General features: G+C 42.7%; 3 protein-coding genes across 4 annotated transcripts in view; 1 reads left to right on the top strand and 2 right to left on the bottom strand.

Annotated features, from left to right (window-relative positions):
* Positions 1-885: 885 nt before the first annotated feature.
* Positions 886-15,053, bottom strand: LOC5513664 (lysosomal alpha-glucosidase). The gene is made up of 19 exons (XM_048724444.1): positions 14,543-15,053; positions 13,076-13,221; positions 12,486-12,654; positions 12,066-12,165; positions 11,521-11,633; positions 10,722-10,881; positions 10,249-10,349; positions 9,800-9,910; positions 9,270-9,586; positions 8,623-8,756; positions 8,133-8,284; positions 7,536-7,684; positions 7,044-7,128; positions 6,828-6,884; positions 6,223-6,359; positions 5,577-5,671; positions 5,061-5,110; positions 1,570-1,722; positions 886-1,356 (listed from the first exon to the last, which is right to left on the bottom strand). The coding sequence occupies exons 1-19, from the start codon at positions 14,951-14,953 to the stop codon at positions 1,294-1,296; spliced, it is 2,703 nt and encodes a 900-aa protein (XP_048580401.1). The 5' UTR covers positions 14,954-15,053; the 3' UTR covers positions 886-1,293.
* Positions 15,054-17,026: 1,973 nt separating this feature from the next.
* Positions 17,027-20,248, top strand: LOC125561360 (potassium channel subfamily K member 9-like). Its single transcript, XM_048725585.1, has 2 exons — positions 17,027-17,117; positions 19,281-20,248. Exons 1-2 carry the CDS (start codon positions 17,027-17,029, stop codon positions 20,246-20,248), a joined length of 1,059 nt encoding a protein of 352 aa, XP_048581542.1.
* A 555-nt stretch (positions 20,249-20,803) lies between these two features.
* Positions 20,804-25,709, bottom strand: part of LOC5513638 (rap guanine nucleotide exchange factor 6) — a 34,636-nt gene continuing 29,730 nt past the window's right edge. Inside the window, exons 38-47 of one of the 2 annotated variants that reach the window (XM_048724843.1) lie at positions 25,212-25,320; positions 24,866-24,961; positions 24,456-24,500; positions 24,303-24,383; positions 23,317-23,982; positions 23,123-23,161; positions 22,957-23,013; positions 21,803-21,880; positions 21,537-21,580; positions 20,804-21,347 (exon numbers count right to left, since the gene is read on the bottom strand). In XM_048724843.1, coding sequence (XP_048580800.1) covers positions 21,549-21,580; positions 21,803-21,880; positions 22,957-23,013; positions 23,123-23,161; positions 23,317-23,982; positions 24,303-24,383; positions 24,456-24,500; positions 24,866-24,961; positions 25,212-25,320 — 1,203 coding nt within the window. In that variant the 3' untranslated portion in view covers positions 20,804-21,347; positions 21,537-21,548. The remainder of the gene's footprint in view (positions 21,348-21,536; positions 21,581-21,802; positions 21,881-22,956; positions 23,014-23,122; positions 23,162-23,316; positions 23,983-24,302; positions 24,384-24,455; positions 24,501-24,865; positions 24,962-25,211; positions 25,321-25,709) is intronic. The other variant, XM_048724844.1, reaches the window with a different exon arrangement.

Below are 25,709 nucleotides of genomic sequence, written 5' to 3'. Positions count from 1 at the left end.
GGAAAAAAAGGGATACAGCCTTCGTGTTATAAGACCGAGACCGAAAGAGAAAATATTGCTTTGGCACTCTGAGGTATCTAGAAAATTAGAGATAAGCCCATTTATAGTGCTTTTAACAAGCAACAAAGTCGTTAACGCACTGAACTCAACGCGACCTAATAATTATACACACCACCCTACAAACCAAAACCTTGAGTGTACCAAATAATTAATGTACTCTATATCCTTAAATCATTCTAACGATCTTAGTAACTCAGACGTGTCACCGCGTGATTTCTATCTTTTGATAAAAGTTTTTTAGAGGGATGTCAGTTTAATGATGTATGCCCCTTGGGCCCGCTTTGTTAGCTATTCGGTATGCAACCATCCATTCAAAACTACGCACGCTATCAAGCTAAATGCGTTGCAGGATATAAAAAGAAGACCAAGAATAGTACCCTAAATCCGGTTTGTATTGAAAACGTAGAGCAGTTGCCATAGTGATATGAAAGTTAGCGAGATATCGGGCCATAAAGCCGGCTCAACTCGTGCCTTATGCCAAGACTGATAAGTGCTCCTGTTTGATCCATTTTTCATGGGTCTTAAACGCGTCGCATATCGAATAGAGTCCATTGCCACGTAAGGGCGACAGTAGAGACTGGTTGAATACGAGTAGTTGCCTATCTGTACAGTCCGCAATGTCTGTTGGGTAATGTCTGTACAGTCCGCAATGTCTGTTGGGTAATGTCTGTATAGTACAAACTGTCTGTTGGGTAATGTCTGTCAGTGCGCACTGTCTGTTGGGTAATGTCTGTACATATAGTGCGCACTGTCTGTTGGGTAATGTCTGTACATATAGTGCGCACTGTCTGTTGGGTAATATCTGTGTATTGAGCATAAATCCTATAGTTATCCAAGCTATTTTATTTACATTTGACGTCATCTACAATATATTTTTACGGTATATCTGACTAATTTACAATTTACGCATTGAACTGGTTCGTGATGGCATAACCCATGACATGAGTCCTGTCTTGCTTTTATATCCTATATCCTGATTAGCAAGCACAAATGGTAAAGGGCATCGTGCGATTGGGAATAAGGATAAGAAAGAGTTAATTTACTTGTCCTTCGCCCCGACTGCATTCGGTCTCTTTCTCTCTCTCTCCATTCCCAGTCCCTTGCACTTGCTCTACACCGCCTAAATAGAAATCCCAAGCGCGAACATTTTAATTTATATTAGCGAAATTAGAATTTAACTATCTATCTATGCTTCCGTAAGTGTCAAGCACTCTCCCTCAAGGCTGCAATGGTTTAGATATAAGTGATGGTGAATGGCTGGTTCAACTGAAGTCCAAGTTTGGAGATATACAGAACCTGTAACAAACGTAATGACATATGTTAAACACACAGGAGGCGATGACAAAATATTTCACATAATTCCTAATGTGGAGAGCCAAGGTTCATACATGCCTTTGTCAGAGGTAATAACAATGACCTGAGCCGGAAATGAAACACAGATTTTAGGCAATCTAGTACCGGAGAATCTGATTTAACCTATACCGACCTTCACCGCCATTTTATACATACCTTAGTGTTCCCATTATAGGCGAATGAGGTTATTTTTTGGCCGTTGACGGTCACTTGTCCTGGGGCATGAGCGCTACCAAACACATACACCGCGTCGAGCAAAGCCTCAGGCTTATATGGGTAATCGGTGCTGGGGTAAGACTTGAGAACACCCTGCACGAAGCCACATGAAAAATAATTATCATTACAATATTAATAATAATAACAACCATCATCATCATCACATAAGAATCATCATTTCAACAATCGCCAACATCACCACCACCACAATCATCATCATCACCATCCATTTCAGCATTGTCACCATCATCATCAGCACCACAACATCATCACCATCATCATTAGTTATTATCATTACCAACATCATCATCATCATTAGTTATCATCATCATCACCATCACCATCATTATTAGTTATCATCATCAACAACATCATCATTAATTATCATCATCATCACCATCACCATCATTATTAGTTATCATCATCAACAACATCATCATTAGTTATCATCATCATCATCATCATCACCATCATTATTAGTTATCATCATCAACAACATCATCATCATCATCACCATCCTCATCATTATTAGTTATCATCATCAACAACATCATTAGTAGACGCAGCACCACCACCATCACCACCAATATCAGCATTGCCACCACTACCACCACCACCACCACCACCACCAATATCAGCATTGCCACCACTACCACCACCACCATCACCACCAATATCAGCATTGCCACCACCACCACCACCACCATCACCACCAATATCAGCATTGCCACCACTACCACCACCACCATCACCACCAATATCAGCATTGCCACCACTACCACCACCACCATCACCACCAATATCAGCATTGCCACCACTACCACCACCACCACTACCACCAATATCAGCATTGCCACCACCGCCACCACCACCACCACCACCACCAATATCAGCATTGCCACCACCACCACCACCACCATCGCCACCAATATCAGCATTGCCACCACCACCACCACCACCACCAATATCAGCATTGCCACCACTACCACCACCACCATCACCACCAATATCAGCATTGCCACCACCACCACCACCGCTACCACCAATATCAGCATTGCCACCACCACCACCACCACTACCACCAATATCAGCATTGCCACCACCACCACCACCACCACTACCACCAATATCAGCATTGCCACCACCACCACCACCACCACCAATATCAGCATTGCCACCACCACCACCACCATCACCACCAATATCAGCATTGCCACCACCACCACCACCACCACCAATATCAGCATTGCCACCACCACCACCACCACCACCACTACCACCAATATCAGCATTGCCACCACCACCACCACCACTACCACCAATATCAGCATTGCCACCACCACCACCACCACTACCACCAATATCAGCATTGCCACCACTACCACCACCACCATCACCACCAATATCAGCATTGCCACCACCACCACCACCACCATCACCACCAATATCAGCATTGCCACCACTACCACCACCACCATCACCACCAATATCAGCATTGCCACCACCACCACCACCACCATCACCACCAATATCAGCATTGCCACCACCACCACCATCACCACCAATATCAGCATTGCCACCACCACCACCACCACCACTACCACCAATATCAGCATTGCCACTACCACCACCACCACCACCACCACCAATATCAGCATTGCCACCACCACCACCACCACCACCACCACCACCACCAATATCAGCATTGCCACCACCACCACCATCACCACCTATATCAGCATTGCCACCACTACCACCACCACCATCACCACCAATATCAGCATTGCCACCACCACCACCACCACCATCACCACCAATATCAGCATTGCCACCACCACCACCATCACCACCAATATCAGCATTGCCACCACCACCACCACCACCACTACCACCAATATCAGCATTGCCACTACCACCACCACCACCACCACCACCAATATCAGCATTGCCACCACCACCACCACCACCACCACCACCACCACCACCACCAATATCAGCATTGCCACCACCACCACCACCACCACCATCACCACCAATATCAGCATTGCCACCACCACCACCACCACCATCACCACCAATATCAGCATTGCCACCACCACCACCACCACCATCACCACCAATATCAGCATTGCCACCACCACCACCACCACCACCACCACCAATATCAGCATTGCCACCACCACCACCACCACCACCACCACCAATATCAGCATTGCCACCACCACCACCACCACCAATATCAGCATTGCCACCACTACCACCACCACCACCACCACCAATATCAGCATTGCCACCACTACCACCACCACCATCACCACCAATATCAGCATTGCCACCACCACCACCACCACCATCACCACCAATATCAGCATTGCCACCACCACCACCACCACCATCACCACCAATATCAGCATTGCCACCACCACCACCATCACCACCAATATCAGCATTGCCACCACCACCACCACCACCACTACCACCAATATCAGCATTGCCACTACCACCACCACCACCACCACCACCAATATCAGCATTGCCACCACTACCACCGCCACCATCACCACCAATATCAGCATTGCCACCACCACCACCACCACCATCACCACCAATATCAGCATTGCCACCACCACCACCACCACCACCACCACCAATATCAGCATTGCCACCACCACCACCACCACCAATATCAGCATTGCCACCACTACCACCACCACCACCACCACCAATATCAGCATTGCCACCACCACCACCACCACCATCACCACCAATATCAGCATTGCCACCACCACCACCACCATCACCACCAATATCAGCATTGCCACCACCACCACCACCACTACCACCAATATCAGCATTGCCACCACTACCACCACCACCATCACCACCAATATCAGCATTGCCACCACCACCACCACCACCATCACCACCAATATCAGCATTGCCACCACTACCACCACCACCATCACCACCAATATCAGCATTGCCACCACCACCACCACCACCATCACCACCAATATCAGCATTGCCACCACTACCACCACCACCATCACCACCAATATCAGCATTGCCACCACCACCACCACCACCATCACCACCAATATCAGCATTGCCACCACCACCACCATCACCACCAATATCAGCATTGCCACCACCACCACCACCACCACTACCACCAATATCAGCATTGCCACTACCACCACCACCACCACCACCACCAATATCAGCATTGCCACCACTACCACCGCCACCATCACCACCAATATCAGCATTGCCACCACCACCACCACCACCATCACCACCAATATCAGCATTGCCACCACCACCACCACCACCACCATCACCACCAATATCAGCATTGCCACCACCACCATTATCCTCGTCATCGTCATCATCATTAGTAACAGCACTAACCCAGAATGATTATTACTCACCTTGGTGGCGGTAAATAAGACAATTAGATACGGCGCTTTAGCAACTGGATCTAAAATCAAAACGATGATTTAATGACACAGTAACATAACGACCTCAAAGAAGTAATCTAATAGATCATATACCGTATAATCTTTATTAAGCCCCTATTTTTTAAAAGCCCCCTAAAATCAAACTTTTCAAATGAGCCTCCCTATCTATTAATCCCCTTCCCCTATAAAACAGAAACATATAGCAAAACATTTTCCCAAGAGTACAAATGATTCTTGCTTTCTTTAAATTCTAAGTACGCAAAATGCCATCGTTGATGGAGAGACAAGTGCTATATATCCTAGTTTACACATCTGAGACTTTTGTATGGACCACTAAATACCTAGTGTAGAAAGCGGGAAAAAGCCCCCTTTACTATTTAGCTCCTCTCTCCGATAACACTTTGTTTGAGACACAAAAAGGAGGAATAAACCACCAGGACATGTTAAGAAATCTTACGGTACCATAGATTCAAATGTTACACGTACCTAGGGATTCTCCATCATCAAGGAACAGTCGTCCATTCGCGGGCTCGCCATCTTTCCCAGTTTTCGCTACTATGAGTTCGAACGGGTTTTTACGACTGGAAAACCAAAAAACACACAATTACCAGGTCAGGTTTTATTCCAGGTTTTGTTCAAGTTTTGTTCCAGGTTTTGTTCAAGTTTTACCTGGAAGCAGTAGTGCGATGTCAGGTTTTGTTCAAGTCTAACCTGGCGGCAGTAATGATGTCAGGTTTTGTTAAAGTCTAACCTAGCGGCAGTAATGATGTCAGGTTTTGTTTAAGTCTAACCTAGCGGCAGTAATGATGACAGGTTTTGTTCAAGTCTAACCTAGCGGCAGTAATGATGTCAGGTTTTGTTTAAGTCTAACCTGGCGGCAGTAATGATGTCAGGTTTTGTTCAAGTCTAACCTGGCGGCAGTAGTGATGTCAGGTTTTGTTTAAGTCTAACCTAGCGGCAGTAATGATGTCAGGTTTTGTTTAAGTTTTACCTGGCGGCAGTAGTGATGTCAGGTTTTGTTCAAGTTTTATCTGGCGGCAGTAGTAATGTCAGGTTTTGTTCAAGTTTTACCGGTTTCTGGATGGCTATGATAGACACGCGGCGGATATGTAGAGATGTGTTCACGTCTTACCTAGCGGCAGTAGTGATGTCAGGTTTCTGGGTGGCTATGATTGACCCTCCGCGGATATGTAGAGGTGTGTCGCAGAGCACGGGGCATCCAAGCTTGTGATATTGACCGCCACTACCTTCACGCTGTAGCTCGCTTCCCTAAAATGAACACACGAAAATAAAAAACAATTGCTATTATCAACGCCGAAACAAAGAGGTTTGAATTATACACAGGGGGTGCGCAGGGTGCACGCAACCCTCAGTCTTGGCGGCAAAAAGTGGGCCATTTTTTATGAAGAAATTTTCAAATACCTATGATACATATGACACCCCCCCTGAGAGAATCCTGCGTACGCGCCAGACATTCTTCATCGAATATAAAAAAGAGATGGAGAGCTTTTGAAGGGAAAGGCTAAGGAAATAAGCTTAATGTTTCCTTCTTTGTTTAAAGTAACATAATAGAGTTTTAAGTGGACCACGCTTTAATAAACAATCCGTCATTAGATGGGAAAATAACACGGAGAATACTACGTGAATCTTTATGATTCTCTTAGTCATCACCTTGATATATATTGAAAGAATTAGAGTCTCGACGGTGTGTAATTTATCTGTCTATTGAATACTTACGTCGTAAACATTGTACCACGTGGCGTCAGGGAAATACCCCGTCACATCAGAGGCACCCTAGAATAGAAAGGAGCACAAGTCATTAGCTACCCTAGTGAAAGACAACAACAAATAAACACACACACACACAAAAAACGAACAGACAAAGGAACAAACAAACACACAAACAAAAAACAAAGAATGGTCGCCGTGGATCCCACTGGGCGTGGCACATACCTGCTGCAGAACGGGTGTGACGAGGAGGGACGAACCCCACATGAATTGGCGGTCGATGGCAAGCGTCTTAGCGTCCTTAGGGAATCTGAAATATGTAGCAAAGCATAATTATCGTTTTACTACAATTACTAGAGGGTAAAAGTATAATAATTATCAAAAAATTTTAAAACGCGTTTTCATCTTTAGGGGACTGAGAAAAAAACCCTCTAAACGCTGTTCCACAACTTGTGTATCTGCATGTAAGAAAATGTTATATTGAAAAAAAATGATAACAACTCCAGTTATATGACAACAATTAGTTTCAATTATTGACGACTTCTCGTTTATTCAGATCATCCTATAAAATAACCCTATAAAGTTATTTTCTAGAGAATAACCCTACAAATTGTTATTCAGAATATATCTTAAGGATCAAGGGTGTACTAGGTAAGCAACCACGAAAAGGCGCTAAAGGGTTCCATGGAATGCCATTAATTCTACCCCTTTACTTACTCAAAAAAGAGCGGCCTTGCGACGGTCGAACCCATGTTGTATGCATCGAAGAACAGCGTGTAAAGGTAGGGGAGCATGCGATATCTCGTCAAAAGGACGCCCCTTGCCATACTGGCGAATTTGTCACCAAACGACGCTGGGTCTTGTGGCTGAAAAAAAGCAGCAAGCATTCAAAAAGAGAGTCCATGAGCGTGTATTGTAGTTGTGTAACAACCGCAAAAGGTTTTTGCTAGTCGTGACCATCGGGCCGAGCAGGGAAGGCTCCTGGGCTTTAATAACTTGCGAGTACTTCACATAATAGTAATGCAAAACGACTGTCTGAATGGAAAATTGAAGTTATTAATTCATTCAAATGACGACTTACTTATTTATATATTAATAAGCAAAGACATATTAAGTAGCAAAAAAGGTGGCGATATTAGCAACGCCGAGTGGCATATCAATTGGTAACTAGACTCGCACCTAAAAGTCTACTTACAGATGCGCTTGCTTGCGTGGTACATAGAGGTATTTATATCATGGTTGAGCGATAATGTTAATTAAAATAGTTTTAAATAAGCAAAGGCACTTGGTATTATAAGCATGGCGTCTACTTACAGTTGCGCCTTTAGTATTGTGGTTGCGAGAGAAAGGGAAAAATGCACCAAGTTGCGTCCAGCGTGCACATAGCTCGTAGTTGGTGTTGCCCAAAAACCCACAGATGTCAGCTCCAACCAGAGGGATCCCAAACATGTTCATATTCAAGATACCTACAACACAAGGACGCATTTACTACTGTGTCGTGTGCTGCTTTATTGGTCTTAGCTGATCTTGTACACTTAAAAAAAGAGTTTTAAGCTGGTGCACTAAAATTTTAGTATTGACTTTTGGTTTAAAATTACATGTTGTAATGTCTGATCACAAGTCTCTGTCCTTCCGTCTGTCGTTCCATTGGTCAGTCTATTGATTTGTCTGTCTGATCGTCCTTCCATCTGTCCGCTCGTCCGTCTTTTCGTCTATCTGTTCGTCCGTCCAGTGCGTCCGTTTTGCCTTCTTCCTGTCCTTTTCACCGTCTATCCGTCTGTTCGTATGTCTGTACCGGACTAACCTGGCACAGAGAGGTACATGCTTTCCCACGTGGCCTGGTTGTCTCCTAGCCAGTGGCCGCCATGTTGTCCGCTGTTAGGGAACGTTGAGCGACTGATGACCATAGAACGTTTTCCTCGAATGCTCTCAAGGGCACTTAACACAGATAGTAACACGCTTGAGTACATAACGTAAAGTAAGAAATAAAGACAATAAATGATTAAAAATGCGCGCTTTTGAAATCATATTGCTTCCACAACGAATACAAATCAGCCTGCCATTCAAGATTCACTACACAAGACAATATTTAACTGAAACAAAAAGAGCCTATGAGCTTTCACCGAACCCCAGAATACTGAACATACTAACAGTTCACAAGAGCCTGTGCGTGTAGCTGCTCTTTTCTTTTTTCATACTTTGCGCATACTTTGAAGAAATTTAAAAAAATTTAAACTTTTTAAAAATAATTGGGAAATATGATATACCATTCACAATAGCAAATAACAAATGGTGATTACAACATTCGAACTATTGTAGTGAGGTACTCCGAGTCTCGTAAAAAACAGTGTTGTGACAAAAATGTTGGTTGTCGTTGTGACAAGCACTGTAAGTGATAAGGGCAAACACGTTTGCAGCGGTTACCAAACAAAGTATACTAGTTCCCAGTACCTCATGGTAGCGACGGTCTCGGTGTAACCATAGAGACTGTGCACGTCATAGTGCCGATACCCGTAGTGCCTTGCGGACATACAAAGCGTCTTGTCGATCAGCTTATCGCCGATGATGTGCGGGGTGTACGGGGGGTTATCCCATTTTGTGTTGGGACAGCCTGACGTCGAGCCTTGCACGAAGTTGGACGGCTCGTTCATGTCAATCCACAGCCCGTCAAACGGGACAACATCGTGGAATTGCGAGATTTGTTTGGTCCAGTAAGATTGCGTGGAGGGGTTGAAGAAATCAGGGTAGACTGTATTTCCAGGCCACACCTACATGAGGTTGTTCGTGTCACGTGATTAATCATCACATATGTGGGCAGGATTTGCAGATGGGGGAGGGGCGAGGGGCGTAAACCAATCCCTGGCGACTTAAGTTTCAAATGCAGATAAGGGATGGGAGGGGTGGGCGATTTTTTATCTCAGTTCGCGATTTTTGTCTCAGCCCCCCTCCTGCCGTCACTTTTCTAATGTATCGTTCCTTACCTGTCCTACGATCGGACCACCGTTGGACGCGTTCACAAAGACACCCATAGCTAGCCCGTCGCTGTAAGGAGGGTAGGATCCGCTCGGCTGCGTGTTGCTGATACCAGGATCCTGTTGAAAACAGAACAGCCCTCGCAACCGGCTTCGACAAAGACCTATTTTCACAAGGGAAGGTAACGGAGTGTAGAAAGCGTGTGGAAATCGGCGCGAAGGGGGCGTAAGCGGAGAAGGCTTATTTTCTTCGTTCTATGCTTGTGTCTTTTTTGCGCCGAAGTTCACACGCTCTTACATCCGCGCTTCCTTTTCAGTCTTCTTAACTAGTAAAAAAACGGCTTGAGTAAAATACAAATAATAATGCTTACGGTTATTCTGTGCAAAAATTAAAAATTGAAAGACCACACATTGCTCTACAAGAAGGTACCAAATTTCAATTCCCCATCGCAACTCACCACTATAGGGATGTAATGCTGATCATACTGAGTATGAAGCTTCTTGACAAAGTCCCCCAGGCCTCCCCAGTTAGTACTGTCCACGGTAAAGTCCAGATGATCTGGTTAAAAGGGAAAATCACAGTTTTGATCAGGACCATAAGAGGGCATCTCTAAAGATTGGCGCGAGACGTCAGTACTATAATTATGTTTCTATGGGCACACTCGATTTTCTGAAAGCCCATGGGCACAAATACGGTTGGCACAGTGATGTGCAAAGGAAACACAGCTCCCCCTCCCTTATTTAGGTTAAACCCTCACAGACAGAGCATTTGAATTCTAGATTTATATCCATATTTATATTCCCATTCATAATCATATTGTAAAAGCTTTAGAATTCAATTTTATTACAATTATTTGATATAATTATAATATCAATATGTTTGTGAAAGAAAGATATAGAAAGAATTACCAGAACAGTCCTAATCCAATACCTTTCATGTACTCAATATCGTTCCATTGTACATCTTGAGGTATTTTGTAGCGTCGCATATTGTCATTAACTGTAATGGTGCGGCTTACGTTACCATACCCCCAGCGGCATAGATGATACCCCAAACCCCAGTAAGGGGGCAGTCTGGGCTTGCCTATCAGCTGAAAGAGAGCATTAGGTTAGGGGCAAACATACATATGATGTATTAGAACAATATCTTTTGCCTCTGGGGCAAGGTTCACATGCTCTGGTGGTGAGATCCCCATTACAAGCAAACACCCCCAGGGTGGGGGGAGGGAGGGGGGAATATTAACATGATAGGTTGTCCAACATATTTTGGGGGTTTGAGTTTTTATCAGTATGCATTTTTGTTGTTGAAAACTTAGTCTTGTATGTTTTTAAGGTTTAGAATTCAGGGTTGGCTATAAGTTTGGTATTAAGTTTTCTATCCTTGGTATGTTTTTGGGTATAGTGCTCAAGTGCTACCTTATTACACTTTTTTTTCGCGCGTTATGTTTTTGAGATGGCGATATTTTGCGACACTTTATTTTCGCGATTTTCCTATTTTTGTAAAAACAAGATCATTTTATTTTTGCGATTTCGCGATTTTGGAATAATAAAATCAAGCAAAACAAGTGGAATCTTTAAAAATCGCGAAATTAAAGTGACGCGAAAATTAAGTGTGATAAGGTATTCCTTTTTAGTGGTTATTTTTTAATCCTTGTTTTCTGGGGGGGTATTAAATTTTCAATTGTTGCCCCCCTGACATATCTACACCCATCCTCCCAGGAAACACTCACTGTGATATATTGTTGGGCGACAGCCTCTGGAGTTGGTCCAAGGAACATATAAAAATCCAACACTCCCCCAAGTGACCGGTAGGTGATTGCTGGAGTTGGCTGTAAGATGACCTCTATGATTAGAAGAAATAGAGTTTTTTTTAATAAAGGACCGGGATAATAATATCACCTCCCGAAATAAATACTGTAGAACCTCCATACGATAAGCACTGTCTGGAGTCCCAAGTGTGTTCACTATATGGATGTTGAGCTGTTTAAAACATGACTGATGCCTGCTCTCAGGCCCGTAGCCAGGGGGGGTATGAAGATCCCCCGACTGGACCGGAAGGTCCGCTCTTGTGAAGAAAATTACGCTCTAATGAAAAAAAATATATTACTGCAATCTAGGATGAGCTACCTAGAGAAAATTATGGTCCACAAAAGTGGTAAATAAAACCCCCCGTTCAAAATCCTTGCTACAGGCCTTGCTCCCTTGGAAGTCATTAAGGACATAAAATTCATATGAAGAGCAATCCATGAAATTTACAGACAAAAATATTTCTTACCTAATGCATTACTGTTTAGAAGGAATAGCCCATTTGCATTCCCATCATTCTCTACATTTAAATAGAAGGGATGAACTCCATACAAGTTGTACTGCATGCCCTAAGACAATAATAGATAAATAAGATTACTCAACCTTTAATCGAAAGTAATTATGGATGGAGGTATAGATGACTGAAAAACACAAAGGTATCAGTGATAAAGTCCTCAATTACTGTTTTATTGTTTTAAAGAAATTTTCTGTTTTATAAGTAAGGCAAACAAATGTATATGGTGGCAATTAACCGCCCCTCTTCTCTCCAGCTACCACTGCACACTTTAGTGTTCATCACATTTTCAGACAGGCGAAGTACAAGGATGTGATTAACCAATACATAATGAACTGAATACATCAGATTTTTTCTATTGAAGGGTTTCTATACCTCTGGGGTCGCCACATCTCTTGCAAACATGGTATCCCTTCTCCAGGTGACATTAAGCTTGAAGGCATCCGCATGTTCTCCAAGTCCATAGATGTTAGAGGAAGGAAGAAGAGATGAGATCTGCAGGAACTGATCTTCAAATATCATGCCTCCAACAGTGCTATTGAACCTGCAATTAAACAATCATAATTAAAGATTCACTACTTTTATATAGAGACTGAGAAAAATGGTATTGGGAAAATAAATTATTCAAGATGTAAGAGGGGTTAAGCTCTGGGTGGATGCAGGGGCACACACCCGTTCACACACACACGAACACTACCCAGGCGTGTTTCAAGGATTGGCCAGGGGGGGTGCGCAGTCATAGGTAGCATATGGAAAAAGCATAGTATTTGAAGATTTCTTAATAAGTAATGACCCACTTTTGGCCGCTTAAGGGGGGTGCGCACTCCCTGAGCACCAGTGCGCACCCCCCTGTGTACGTGCCTGCCATCAATTGGCTGCTAGACTGCTGCATTTAGGGAATAACTGTATTTTGCACTTATATCAGCACACAAACAAACCCCCTCTACATCTACAAAGGCACTTACAGGACAGTCCCAGTAGATTTCCTAGTAACAGAGATACCAAATGGGAACGAGGTAAAGCTGACATCATAGTCCTGGCTGTTGCTCTTTTGTGTGATCATCGGTGTTGGGATGGGAACTTCATAACGCTTGTTGGCTGGGTCGTATATCTAGAAACCAATGCCAACATACCTTATTACTGAGCTAGGAAATAAAGGGAGGCTCAGGGGGTTGGATTGAGTGGATATCAACCCCTGTGTTTATTTTGTGTGTTATCCAACACTTTGCATGTTAATTTCCTGTTCCGGGCTACCCCACTTTTTAGAAGTCTGGATCTGCAGGCGTGAATTATTTTTTTATCTGGAGATGGGCAAGCGGTCCCAGTGATCATTTTGGCCCTCCCTTATTTGTGCACCTGTTTGTCAGCGCAGAGGTGGTGGGGGAGGGGCCAGATGCAGACCAAAAATTAAGGCCCTCCCCCAGAACAAAAAAAAGCACCCACAATTGTAATAATAAGAAGTTGTCCACAAATGAAGTAAACCCACAATTTTAATAACGAGCAACCTGTGCAGTACAAGTACAAACAAAGAAAGGGGATTGAGCACTTTGCCAAGAAAAAAAAACATACTTTATAATTTGGTAACCGGAATATGAATGTCGCTTTTTCAAATTCAAATTGTGGGGAAATAGATACCCCCCTCCCCCGTATGCCAAATTCTTGTGTGTGAGGGAGAGCACTGACTTAGGCATGCCCCATGAAGGGGCGGCAGAGCTGGCCTAACATCACCAAGCCAGGAGGTGTTGTTTCGAGCCCATTTTTCAGGGGTGTAAATACTATTGTATAGGGGATCTGGGGGCATACTCCCGCGTGAACATTTTGCCATTTCGAAATATATAAAATGCCAATTAAAGCAGCATCATAAGCTCCTTCCCAACTTAAATCTTATTTACATATCTTTTCATATGAAAAGTTAGTAGGGGGTTTTTTGACATAAATTTGAAATTCGCAAATTCAAAAAAAAATAAAAAAAAGTAGATGCCACCCTTTAGGGGATAATGGTCTTCAATGCCAGCGAAATGCAAGTCATGAATGTGTTAGCAGAAGGCACATCACATTAGTTTATCTATTTGAAGGGGGTCTATGGGGTTCTCCCTAGAAAAATGTTTAAATTCCAGACTTTTAGGAGGCTCGGAAATTGATCAGAATACCCTAAATCCTATATCAAAATTTGAGGCCCTCCCCCAAATCCACGCTAAAAAATTGCAGCCCTCCCCCCTCCCCCCCCCCTTCCCGTTAAATAATGACCCTTCCCTAAGATTCCCATTTCCATCATCCTCGGAACCCCAGGGGTATTTTGCTCTAACGTTTCACTCGAGTGAAACGTTAGAGCAAAATACCCCTGGGTTTCCGAGGATGTTTTCCGTTCATATATCGGAGACATTATAAAGCAAGAAAAAATAGCTAAATGTACCAAAACCAGCTAAATGTACCTTGAAATGCAGAGACGTTGACTGCCAAAAGTCTACATCAACTGCTAAATTTCTTATGTCATTTCCGTAGGGTCCATCTTGGCCTTGCCTTTGCAAAGTCAACTTGTAGCCGGTTTTGGTCGCGACTTTCGAAGTCAGCGAGTATCCGTAGTTCAGGGGGTAGAAACAGTAGGGAATATCTAAAGGTGCATTAACACCAGTTGGTTTGGAAGTAGGTTCTGGTCTCAGTGGTCTGTTTTCTGCAGGAACCCAACAACAGCCTCGCGCCTGACACAATTCTTCTGTAGCACCGGCCTCGGGAAAACAGTCAAAACGAAGTCTTTCATCCATGCTGCATTGTGGGGTGAAATAACGGCACTGGACTGTTGAAAGAGCTGCAACAGCTAGAATGAACACTCGGTAGGGAGACATCTTGGACCCCAAATGGAGAATACCTTTATATCTTGTGATTATCACATGAATTTTGACGCGCAGCAGCGCAAATATTTCTGGCCAACCGGAAGTGGTGTTACCTTTCACTCAAACCGACAGACAATGCAGTCTGCTTTGGAATCCCTGTGGACAAACTCGAAGTCAATTTTAGCAGGAAGACGAAATGGGAGGGGGGGGGGGGGGGGGGGGATAGCGGCCGGGAATTTACCAATGAGCATTGTTATTGTTAGCGCCCAGGCTGCAGAATCTCTAGAAAGTAAATACGTTAATCGTTTTTTTTTTCATAGACCAAAATTGTAAATATGTGTTCTTTGCGAACCATTTGGATTAAAACGCGTTAGTTCAGGAGTTTATTACGCACGGAGCCGCTGAATAGGAGAATTTGCTATTGGGCCGGCCCGAGGCGATACTATTGTTCTTTATCAAAATGTACTTTGTACTATCTTGCGGATCTCCTATTACTTAAAACATTAATCGTTTAATCTATGTTATTCTTCTGGAAAGTGGAAAACTAGATCGTTACGTGAAACATTTGTCACTATTGCTTTATTCACATTGCCAGTTCATACTGGGCATTGAGGTCTTTCAATTTATAAAAAACTTGTGAAAACTTTTCCAGGACAATTAACATTTCTGACGTTTATATCTGTACAGGACCCGAAATGATCCCAGGACCCGAAACGATCCCAGGACCCGAAATGATCCCCAAAAGTACCCCAAATGATCCTGGGACCCGAAACGATACCGAGGAGTCCCCGAAATTAACCCCAAGGAATTGCGGTAATGGACAAAGGGAAAGCAGAAGAAATACTTGCAATTCTTGAAGCATAATTAAGGGTTAACAGCGACTCAATTTCTAAACAACGTGACTTAAAAATATTAAATTCCAATTTAATACTTCTATTTATTACATTGCCCGGCGTTAAACACATAAACAGAGTCCAAAACAAATACACAACTTTCAATTGCTACTGAAAGGAATACAGCATAAACATAGCACAGCTTTGCTCAGATCAACCAAACTCTCGACCTTCCATCACACTCTAAACATTTTGCGGTTCCGACACATGACTCTCATTTCCGGTAAACATCACCCCTAAAAATTAATATTCATTTGACAACCAAACATGTATTTCACCACGAAATTCTTGTTTACACGAGCGAATATTTACCGACACATTATATTTAGGCAGCCGGTTTGGCCGAGAAGATGGAACGACAAAAGCACACTGAGTAATACACTCGAACAACCAACCCATCTACTACCGATGCAAAATATTAAGAGGATGTGGCATTTGTTGAAAGCAATATTATGTGAGTTTTGAATTTTCTCATGTAGTCGTGCGTACACCCCGGCATGATCTCATGATAGGTCTTTCATTCACCGAATAAAAACATGCAAAAAAATAACCTTAACCCATTTCGCTTCCTATGAAAATCAGCATGTCCTATCCTTTCTTTTTGGCTTTTTATGTAAAAATGATTTATCCACACCGTGTTCTTCAAATTACTATCAGAGGAATTGTTAGTTGACCCCAATTTCTGAGTCAACCACTGTATTTCCCCCGCAGTCGTATATTAATATCTTAATACTATAGTTTTAGTTAATGTAAATTTGCTTTTAATAACATAAATAAAGCTAAATGTTTCAAATGTTTTTAAAACTGAAAGCCAATCCTTACACATTCCTTTTGTTGTCCATTACTGCAATTCCTTGGGGTTCATTCCGGGGACTCTTGGGGATCGTTTCGGGTCCCGGGATCAGTTGGGGAACTTTTGGGGATCGTTTCGGGTCCTGGGATCGTTTCGGGTCCTGGGATCATTTCGGGTCCTGTACATATCGTCATGAAAGTTTTCAAGAAGCTAATTTTTCTGGTGTTGACCGTTGCGTTGATGATGATTTTCGGCGCCCTAGTCTTTACTGTCCTTGAAGAAGAAGGCATAGACCATAAGGTGCTTTTACAAAATTTGTCACTTTCTGTGAACAAGAAACTCGAAGGGAAATTCAATATGTCTAAAGAAGGAGTTCGAATTCTTTTACATAAAATAAGAATGGTTATTCTCGAGGAAAAGGCCGTGAATTCTACGAAATGGACGTTCTACTCGTCGCTGTACTTTGTTGGTTCAGTAATTACCACTATTGGTAAGTTGTAAAAGCCTTACAAAGTTTAGGATTCTTCACAAGAGTGTGATTATGATAACCTTAAAAATTTTATCAGACTATTTTGAAACTTCGTTAAAAACACAACATCACCGTGCAATTTAAACAAGTTTGTCATTTTGGATTTTCCGCTCTGAAGTTTGATGTTTTATAGGTAGCTTTGTTGGGCACAGGGTTTTCCTAAGATTCTGTCACAACCTTGGCCATTATATTGTTGTGTAGGGATTTTATTGCTTACGTCTAAACGGTCTGACGACATCGGGCCATACATGACGATAGCCTGTGGTGGTCTTCAATGAGGCAAATATAACAGACTTTAATAAACTGTTTTTTCTCCTCCTTAAAACAGCGGTGATCCTGGTTCCTAAAACTTCTTGGTTCCTAGTCAGTTCCTACTCAGTTCCTAATGGTAAGGGGGTAATTTTTCAACAAAAAATCGAAATTATCTATTTTATGTATAGAATTGAAGAGTACGGCGCTATTTAGCAGATTTATCCAATTTTTTTTTAGTTATTACTAGTGCATAACATTCAAAAGGCGATCCTTTTTGATCCAAATTTGTACCCTTGATTTTTTACTCAGTTGTACTATACTATGTGTTGTGGCTTTAAGGAGATTCGATACTTCCCGAATTCCCAACCATCCTGTCAATCACAACTCGTATCTTCTGCTACAGGGATCGGATCATCAAATTATTTGGCCATGCCATGAAGCTTGTGATGAGCTTTATAAAAATTTAATATGTGCTTACATTGCTGTTTCTATGGCAACGGAACGGTGAACCCGTTAAATTCACTATTCGCGAAGTGCTGTTCGCTGGTTCGCTACAGGAAAATTTTTAACAAATAAGCTATAGGAAATTATACATCAGACCTTGGTCGACACTTTTAATAAAATTTATAGGAGGAATTCTGAGATATTGGTATATTTTTATTTCCAGTCACTCTGTTATTTACTTTGGAATTCGCCCCTGAAAAAATCCATACGCGGGAAAGGATTTTTTTTACCATTGTTATTTAGCTACCTCTTATTTCTAATAGCATACCAAAGATGAAAGCAATCGGTTTTGTTAATCGCATGTTTAAGGGCCCATTCCGGGGACTATATGATACTTTTAAAATGAAGAAAATGAACTTTTTTTGCAGCCAAATAAAATGTCGCCGATTAATTTTTTTTCGATTTTAATGATTTTAATAAAACTTCCTCTAAGTGTCGACCATGGTCTGATGTATAATATCCTATAGCTTATTTGTTAAAAATTTCCTTGTAGCGAACAGCACGAATAGTGAATTTAAAGTTCCGTTGCCATAGAAACAGCAATGTCAACACATGTTAAATTTTTTTAAAGTTCGTCCTTAGCTGCATGCCATGTCCAAATAGTTTGATGATCCGATCCCTGTAGCAGAATATTCGAATTGTGATTGACATGAAAGAATTCCCCTTCTTTCGAATGATTCAAATTATATCCCGATCACTTCGGGTCCAGTTTCTATTTTACTATCCGTAATATATATAGATGTAGCAGCGCAGTTATTGGTGTAGCTAGCGTGACTACCAAGCGCTTTTGATCCAAAGCGTGACTTTTACTTGGGTGGTCTTACTGTTTGAGACGTTAGCAATAAATAAGCGCCAAATCGGTATAGAAACGTTATAGAAACACATGATATTCTTCCTTTTGTAGTTATATTAGAGCTATTTCCTTGCGTATTACATAGAAAATTGAAATCGTCTATACTAGAAACCAGACAAGTCATTGTATAGACTCTACAAGTCATTGTCTAGACTCTACTAGACATTAGTCTAAAATCCACAAAAATCACAAAAATTGCTGTAAATAGTTTTATAAACCATATTTATAATGCTTTTCCATCGATGCTAGCTGATTTTACTCGGTAAATGAGGTATTCTTACCATTTTAGTTTTTTTTACGAAGTACCCCCCCCTGACCCCGATTAGGAACTGAGGAATTAGAAAGGATCACCGCGGTCTTTATAAATTCTAATATTATCTTGATATAATTAAATGATTTATCAAACTTTATCAATATTTGGTTTTCTAAAACCTTTTGGAAAATTGGTTTAAGGTGCCCACCAAAGCAAAGCTCCACGGTAACGGGAAAAACCTGAATTTCCTGTTTGTAAACAGGTTATGGCCATCTGACACCTCGAACAGACGGCGGCCGTCTCTTCCTGCTGTTCTTTGCTGTGGTCGGGATACCTTTGTGTGTCACGACTCTCAAAGTACTTGGCGAGCAAATAAACGTGGGTGTCGCTTTCTGCATCAAACACCTCGAGCGAAAACTCTTCCATCGCGAGGCAAAAAACATCAACATCAAACAAATGGTAGTGGCTGTGCTTCTCTTGTTCTCTCAACTTCTGATTGGTGGGGTTATGTACAACGTCACAGAGGACTGGAATTACGTATCAAGCGTTTATTACTGCTTTATCGTGTTTAGTACTATCGGGTTTGGAGATCTAGTACAGAATCAAGGCCGGGAGCCAAGTAACCCCTTTGATGTGTTTATGATGTTCATGCGATCGGTGGTTCTCATTCTGGGCTTGTCCACGCTGTCTAATCTTCTGAGTGCTATCGTGAATGCGATGGATGAGCTCGACATGGTGGTTCCGTGTCGACGAAAGGATAAGGTCTCACCATTGAATGAAAAAGTCGAGACCACGCCCAAGAAACACCCTCCTAGCAATGACGTCACCCCGACACACACGCCTACACCATTAGGATCAACCGCTAGTGGTAACACCGACCAAGGCGTGTGGGTAAGCGAATCCCTGTTCACACGACGTGTCTCCAATCAAATTGAAGTCCCCCCAAAAAACAGTGCTGCACGCGATCAACACGCGGAAAACACAACAGAAGCACGTGATCAGCATTTAAACACCCCGTGGAACGGACGGGGTCGTCACCTGCTCTCGCCTGTTTCTAAGGCGTTGCTAATGGCTGCGTTCCCTATCGATGAGCCCTCTTTGCTGCTGAAGGATAAAAGCGTAGACACGTTGTACATACGTAGAAATTCGTTGGTGCGGTTGCCTCCTATCCGTTGCGCTAATGAACGCTCAGACGTGGAACATTCTCAGTCACCTGCAAAGTGGCGGTGACGCCCTGGGATTTAGCCGCGGCGTCATTTATTCGGAACAAAAGCCTTAAGCACAGTTACTTGGTTACTTAAGAATAGAGAAAACAATAAAAATAGCGAAAAGGTGAATAAGATGTGAAAGGGGTCGAGGAAAAAGAGGGAGAGGACTGAGAAAACAAGGAGTTGAGGGGTAAAAGGAGTAAGAGTGGGCTGATGATGGACAGGATTCGGGAACATACGAAGAGGCGGTAGAAAGGAAAGGAAAAGGAGGATAAAAAGGGGTAAGGAGGACGAAGAAGTAAAGAGGAAGAGGTTATGATGAAGAAAAACAATAATGAGAAAGAAAAATATGAAAGAAATGATGAGGATTACATTAAAGGGCGGAGAAGAAAAAAGGGAGGATAAAGAGGTTAAGAAAGGTGTGGCGGCTCAAGTGTGTGTGTGTGTGGGGGGGGATGGGGGTGCAACCCTACCCACCCCCCCCCCCCCCCTTCGGGAAATCCTGGATCGGCCCCACCATCTCTGCGTGTATTATTCCTAAATGGAGGGCCGATATATGGACCTTTAAGACAACAGATAAAAAATCTTCCATTTAATAGTTTGTTCACGGAAGTTATTGCACATGAATATAGCTTATGTATATATTTACACCCAAGGCATATAGAATACCTTTAACGTATCAAATATAGTATATCTATTAATTCGTTCATCATTGCTTATTCTATCTATTACAAAATCAATTTCTTGGCCTATTTCTTGGCCTATTTAACGCATGGCTATTATACATCAAGTGAATCGGAAAACTTTGAGGCTTTTCGTGTACAATGCTTGCATAGAGGTACTAGGAGAGTAGAATGTATCTAAAATAAAAAATGGTACCCAGGACAAACAATTGTTACGTGGACAACTACAGGGATGGAATGCTAGGGTGGATTGATAAATGCGGAAATAACTATAGAATGACGGTTAGACTGGCACAAGTACAAAATATAACTATATTTGCAGCCTTCAGTGGTTTGTGTGTCTTGAGAAAAACCGCTTGATTGAAGTCTGTTTGGGTCAGCTCAAACGAAGCCGAATTTGAGGGGATGGAGCGGTTGAATCATCCAACTGCAAAGAAACTTTATAGGCAAAAAAAATTGAGGCTATTAGAATAAATAGATTTAAGAATGTATTAAATCAGATTTTAAAATATTAAATTGCAAATATTACAGAAAAAACCCTATTTCATTTCGTGTTTTTACATTATTTACTATTCTCCGACAAAGAGTAGTGTGCAGTAAATTCAGTAACAAAATCAAACTCCTTACCTCTGTTTGATGTCAAACAGCCGATACTTGCCCTTCTTCTGAATCTAGAAAATAATAAGCAAAACACGTTAGACTTCAGTAGATGTACTGTGTTCTTCTTTCTGATAAAACATAGAACCAGATAGGTGAAAGATCCCATTAAAATCAAAACAGGTACGACCCAGTTAAACTAGATAATAGAATATATTTTCTGTATTCGCCACACCCTGAAGGAGCTGAGTGAGCAAACGAGATAATTTCTTATTAAAAAAAAAAAACATTCTTACCATCGTATTCTTGGACGTATTCAACGGTGTACTTTGGTGGATACTGAAAGGAGGTGTAGTGGCCGTGATGGTACGACCCTATTAAATCAACAGAGAAGATTTGTAAGGGAATTACTCGCGCTTGTAAGGTAACTACTCGCTTGTAAAGGGGGTAACCGCTGATCATACAAGGGCGGACAACTCAACAACGGTTAACATTGGCTATGAACAATTGACATATTCCAATGCTGTCCATTAGACATCAGAATTACGCATACATTTCAACATGCCTTTAACTTGCTAGGGAGTCACTGGCACAACAGCGACATGAAATCACCCAGGGGCTAGGCCAAGGTTTTATCATGGCTTAGTATAAAGAGACAAGGACCTTCTATATTGATTTTCCGAGTTTAGTTGTAATCACATGTTATGCTCGTTTGCCCTAAAAGCTTGATCGGTATTGGCTTATTTTACTTTTTTACACCTCTGGTAATAGGCATTAAAGAAGGCCAATCACGCCGCCATCTTTCGCTCCCGCACAAAACCGACTCACTAAAATAATCCATTTCCATCGGCTGATTCAATCAAGTGACTGAGATACTTTAAGCAAAATACCCTTAATAAGGTATTAAACGTCAATCACGGGTGGTTATTTTTGAAGTTTTCTTGCAAATAAACCGATATTTTATTGTTATATTACAACAATGATAAAAGGGACGGCTGATCAACATTCTTTAAGGTAAAGAACGGGAGTGTAGACGGCAGTGACAAGGGCGTCAAAGGCAATGACAGGATCGAGCGATTTTAGAAAAAGGGAGGGGCGGTCCGGATCAAACGTACATTCAACCTATGTGACATGTTCGAGGATCCAGCGCTCTCATATTTGGCCGCAAAAAAAACATTCAGGCCAGAAAGAACGGGAAGAGCCCTCATGGGAGCATCCGCTGGGTCTCCGAGCATGCCAATATGATTAAAGAAGCCATGTCAGCCGCCATTTTGTTATCCTAGTAGAGTACAAAGTGCCAGGAAGCAGGTAGACAAAGCATGGGATTTTATTTTTAGGTGGTTATTTTAAGATTTTTTCTCATAACTGTCTTCCAATATTGCTAGAAAACAATAACACATGTGTGGCTGACAAGGACTCTTTAAGGTGTTAAAGCTCAGCGTGTTCACACCTGTGGTCAACTGGACTTCTTGAGTAGCATTGTACACGACTCGCAGGGGAGGGTAAACTGCGGGAAGACGTGCCTTTGGTTAGTTTACCAAGCGTTATCATTACCACTATATTAGCAATTACAGCCAGAAATTCACTCAAACGCCTCACGGCAGTCCCCCCCTTACCTGTCTGGACGTCGTTGGGTCGTCGTGGCGGAGCCCGATCTGTGAAAAATAAATCAAATCAATACTATTTTAACCACCACCATGGAATAACGGTATATATTTCGATAAGCAAAATCACTGAGATTTTGAACAGAAATTATCGGGTCCATTGGTTCCAAAATGGCTAGCGCACTCGGCCAATAAGGGCTATTTACCGCACTGCTGGCTATAGCCTCTGCCGTCTGGAGGCGGTCGGGCTACCTGTCCCGCTACAACAGGAAGGAACCGGTCGTCACGCAACGCCGTGCGGTCATCACGTGACTCCCTTCTTTCGTCGTTCGGCGAATTGGACAATCTTTCATCACGTAAGCATCTTCTTTCGTCACGTAACGAAGATGACGAGGATCTATCGTCACGCATGGATGTGGCTGACCTGTTGTCTCGCGAGGAGGATGAGGAGTGTCGATCGTTACGGGGTAGTCTGTCGTCACGCAATGACGTGGATGATCGGTCGTCACGTGATGACATGGATGATCTGTCGCCATTCAATGACGTGGACGGTCTGTCGTCACGCAATGACGTGGATGATCGGTCGTCACGCGATGAGGTGGATAATCTGTCGTCACGCAATAACGTGGATGATCTGTCGTCACGCAATGACGTGGATAATCTGTCGTCACGCAATAAAGTGGACGGTCTGTCGTCACGCAATGACGTGGATGATTTGTCATCCGGCAATGACGTGTATGATTTGTCGTCACGCAACGACGTCGACGATCGGTCGTCACGCAAAGAGGCCGACAAAGTGTCGTCACACAACGATGACCTTTCATCCCGTAAAGATGACGAATCGGACTCTGGAAATACGTCGAACTCCTCGCCTACAGGGCAAAAATAAAATAAACCACAATGCATATGTACAAATAAAAACACATTTAAGTCCAATTCTATAAATAACTGTAATGCAATCGTAGTGTCAATTTCCACTAAGTTCTCGCCTTTTCTCCATGGGTATTTTCTTCAGTTTCCCATTTTTTTTTAACAATTTCGATCCTAAGCTCTGATCCGTGGTAAGACAGTCGTGAGAGTCATGCGGCGGCAGCCTGAGCCGCTTTTAAATACGTTCCACTCCACCACAAGCCGAAATGATAGTTATTACCATCTTGAATTTATCTCATTTACATATATAATTTTCTCATACCATGCTCAGGACCAGGTTTTGGTGACGTCACTTCCGGTACAGAAGACGTTGTGCTTGTTGAAGAAATGGAGATTTGATCGGCTGTGACATGAAAAATACGCATCGTGAGCCTTCAACAATAAGATCGACCTCATGAATCTCAAGGACACTTACCTGAGTTAAACATTCCTCTCCTCAGGGCGAGTGGGGATGGAGAGCCTATAAGAGGGGAATGTTGGTCAAGTCTCTATCCTATGTACATTTTTACACTCACATCTAAGGCTACGTAATGTGAGGTCTGATATCAAGTGCCTGAGGATGGGTGGCGGAGTGAGCAAGCCGCTGTTACGCGCCCCCCCCCCCCCCCTCCAATGTAGATAAATGAAGACGGGACCTCGGGTTTAACGTCCTAATGTGAGTAGGATTCACTGTCACGTGACAAGTGGAGAGAATGCACTTTGGAGTGGAGAATGTAACGTCACGGGACTAGCGGCGAGGGTACACGCCCAGGAAAAAGGGCACGTGACTAGTGGCGAGGGTACACGCCCAGGCTAGAGTCACGTGACTACTATGGCGATACATACCTAGCTTGTTGTTATTCGTGTGTTTCTTATCCTTCTTCGTAAGGTTCGGTGACGTATGTGGCGAGTTTTTCCTTCTCGTCTGAACACTTGGAGGTGCTGAGGAGGAGTCATATGAACCTTGAGTATTGACGACGAGGATTACAAGGACGAGACCGCAAAAATGCTTTCGGGTTTGGTATTTCTAAACCAATTATTGAAACAATGCTAAGAAACAAATGAAAATAAGTGTCTGCATCCTTACAAGAATTGGGATTGAAATAACAGGAGAATGCGCGCGCAAGAGAGAGATGGGGGGAAAAAGGATGATGGGAGACGATGAGAGTAGAGGTGCTATTTGTATTTTTACCTGATCCCAGCCCCGGTTCACAGGTGTTTGACATTTCACGGAGTTTTTCTTCGTCCGCCTGGACTTCCAGTTTCTCCAAGTACTTCAACACCCGGCGGCTCATGATACACTGACATAAAAAACACAAACGAGTGAGCTATATACGAGGGTACAACACTCAAGTGACTACAAACGAGTGAGCTATATACGAGGGTACAACACTCAAGTGACTACAAACGAGTGAGCTATATACGAGGGTACAACACTCAAGTGACTACAAACGAGTGAGCTATATACGAGGGTACAACACTCAAGTGACTACAAACGAGTGAGCTATATACGAGGGTACAACAATCAAGTGACTACAAACGAGTGAGTTATATACGAGTTTACAACACAAAGTGACTAACAATGCAGTAGCCCATCAATAAAACATACGAATCAATGTCTATAACTAATCGGTACGTAGGTATACGCAGACATATTACGGTTGAATAACAAACCCCTAGGGGGAGAAAT

The sequence above is a fragment of the Nematostella vectensis genome, chromosome 3, assembly GCF_932526225.1.
Source record: "Nematostella vectensis chromosome 3, jaNemVect1.1, whole genome shotgun sequence".
NCBI lineage: Eukaryota > Metazoa > Cnidaria > Anthozoa > Actiniaria > Edwardsiidae > Nematostella > Nematostella vectensis.
Note: the sequence above shows the minus strand (reverse complement) of the source record. Positions and strands in the feature narration are given on the sequence as shown.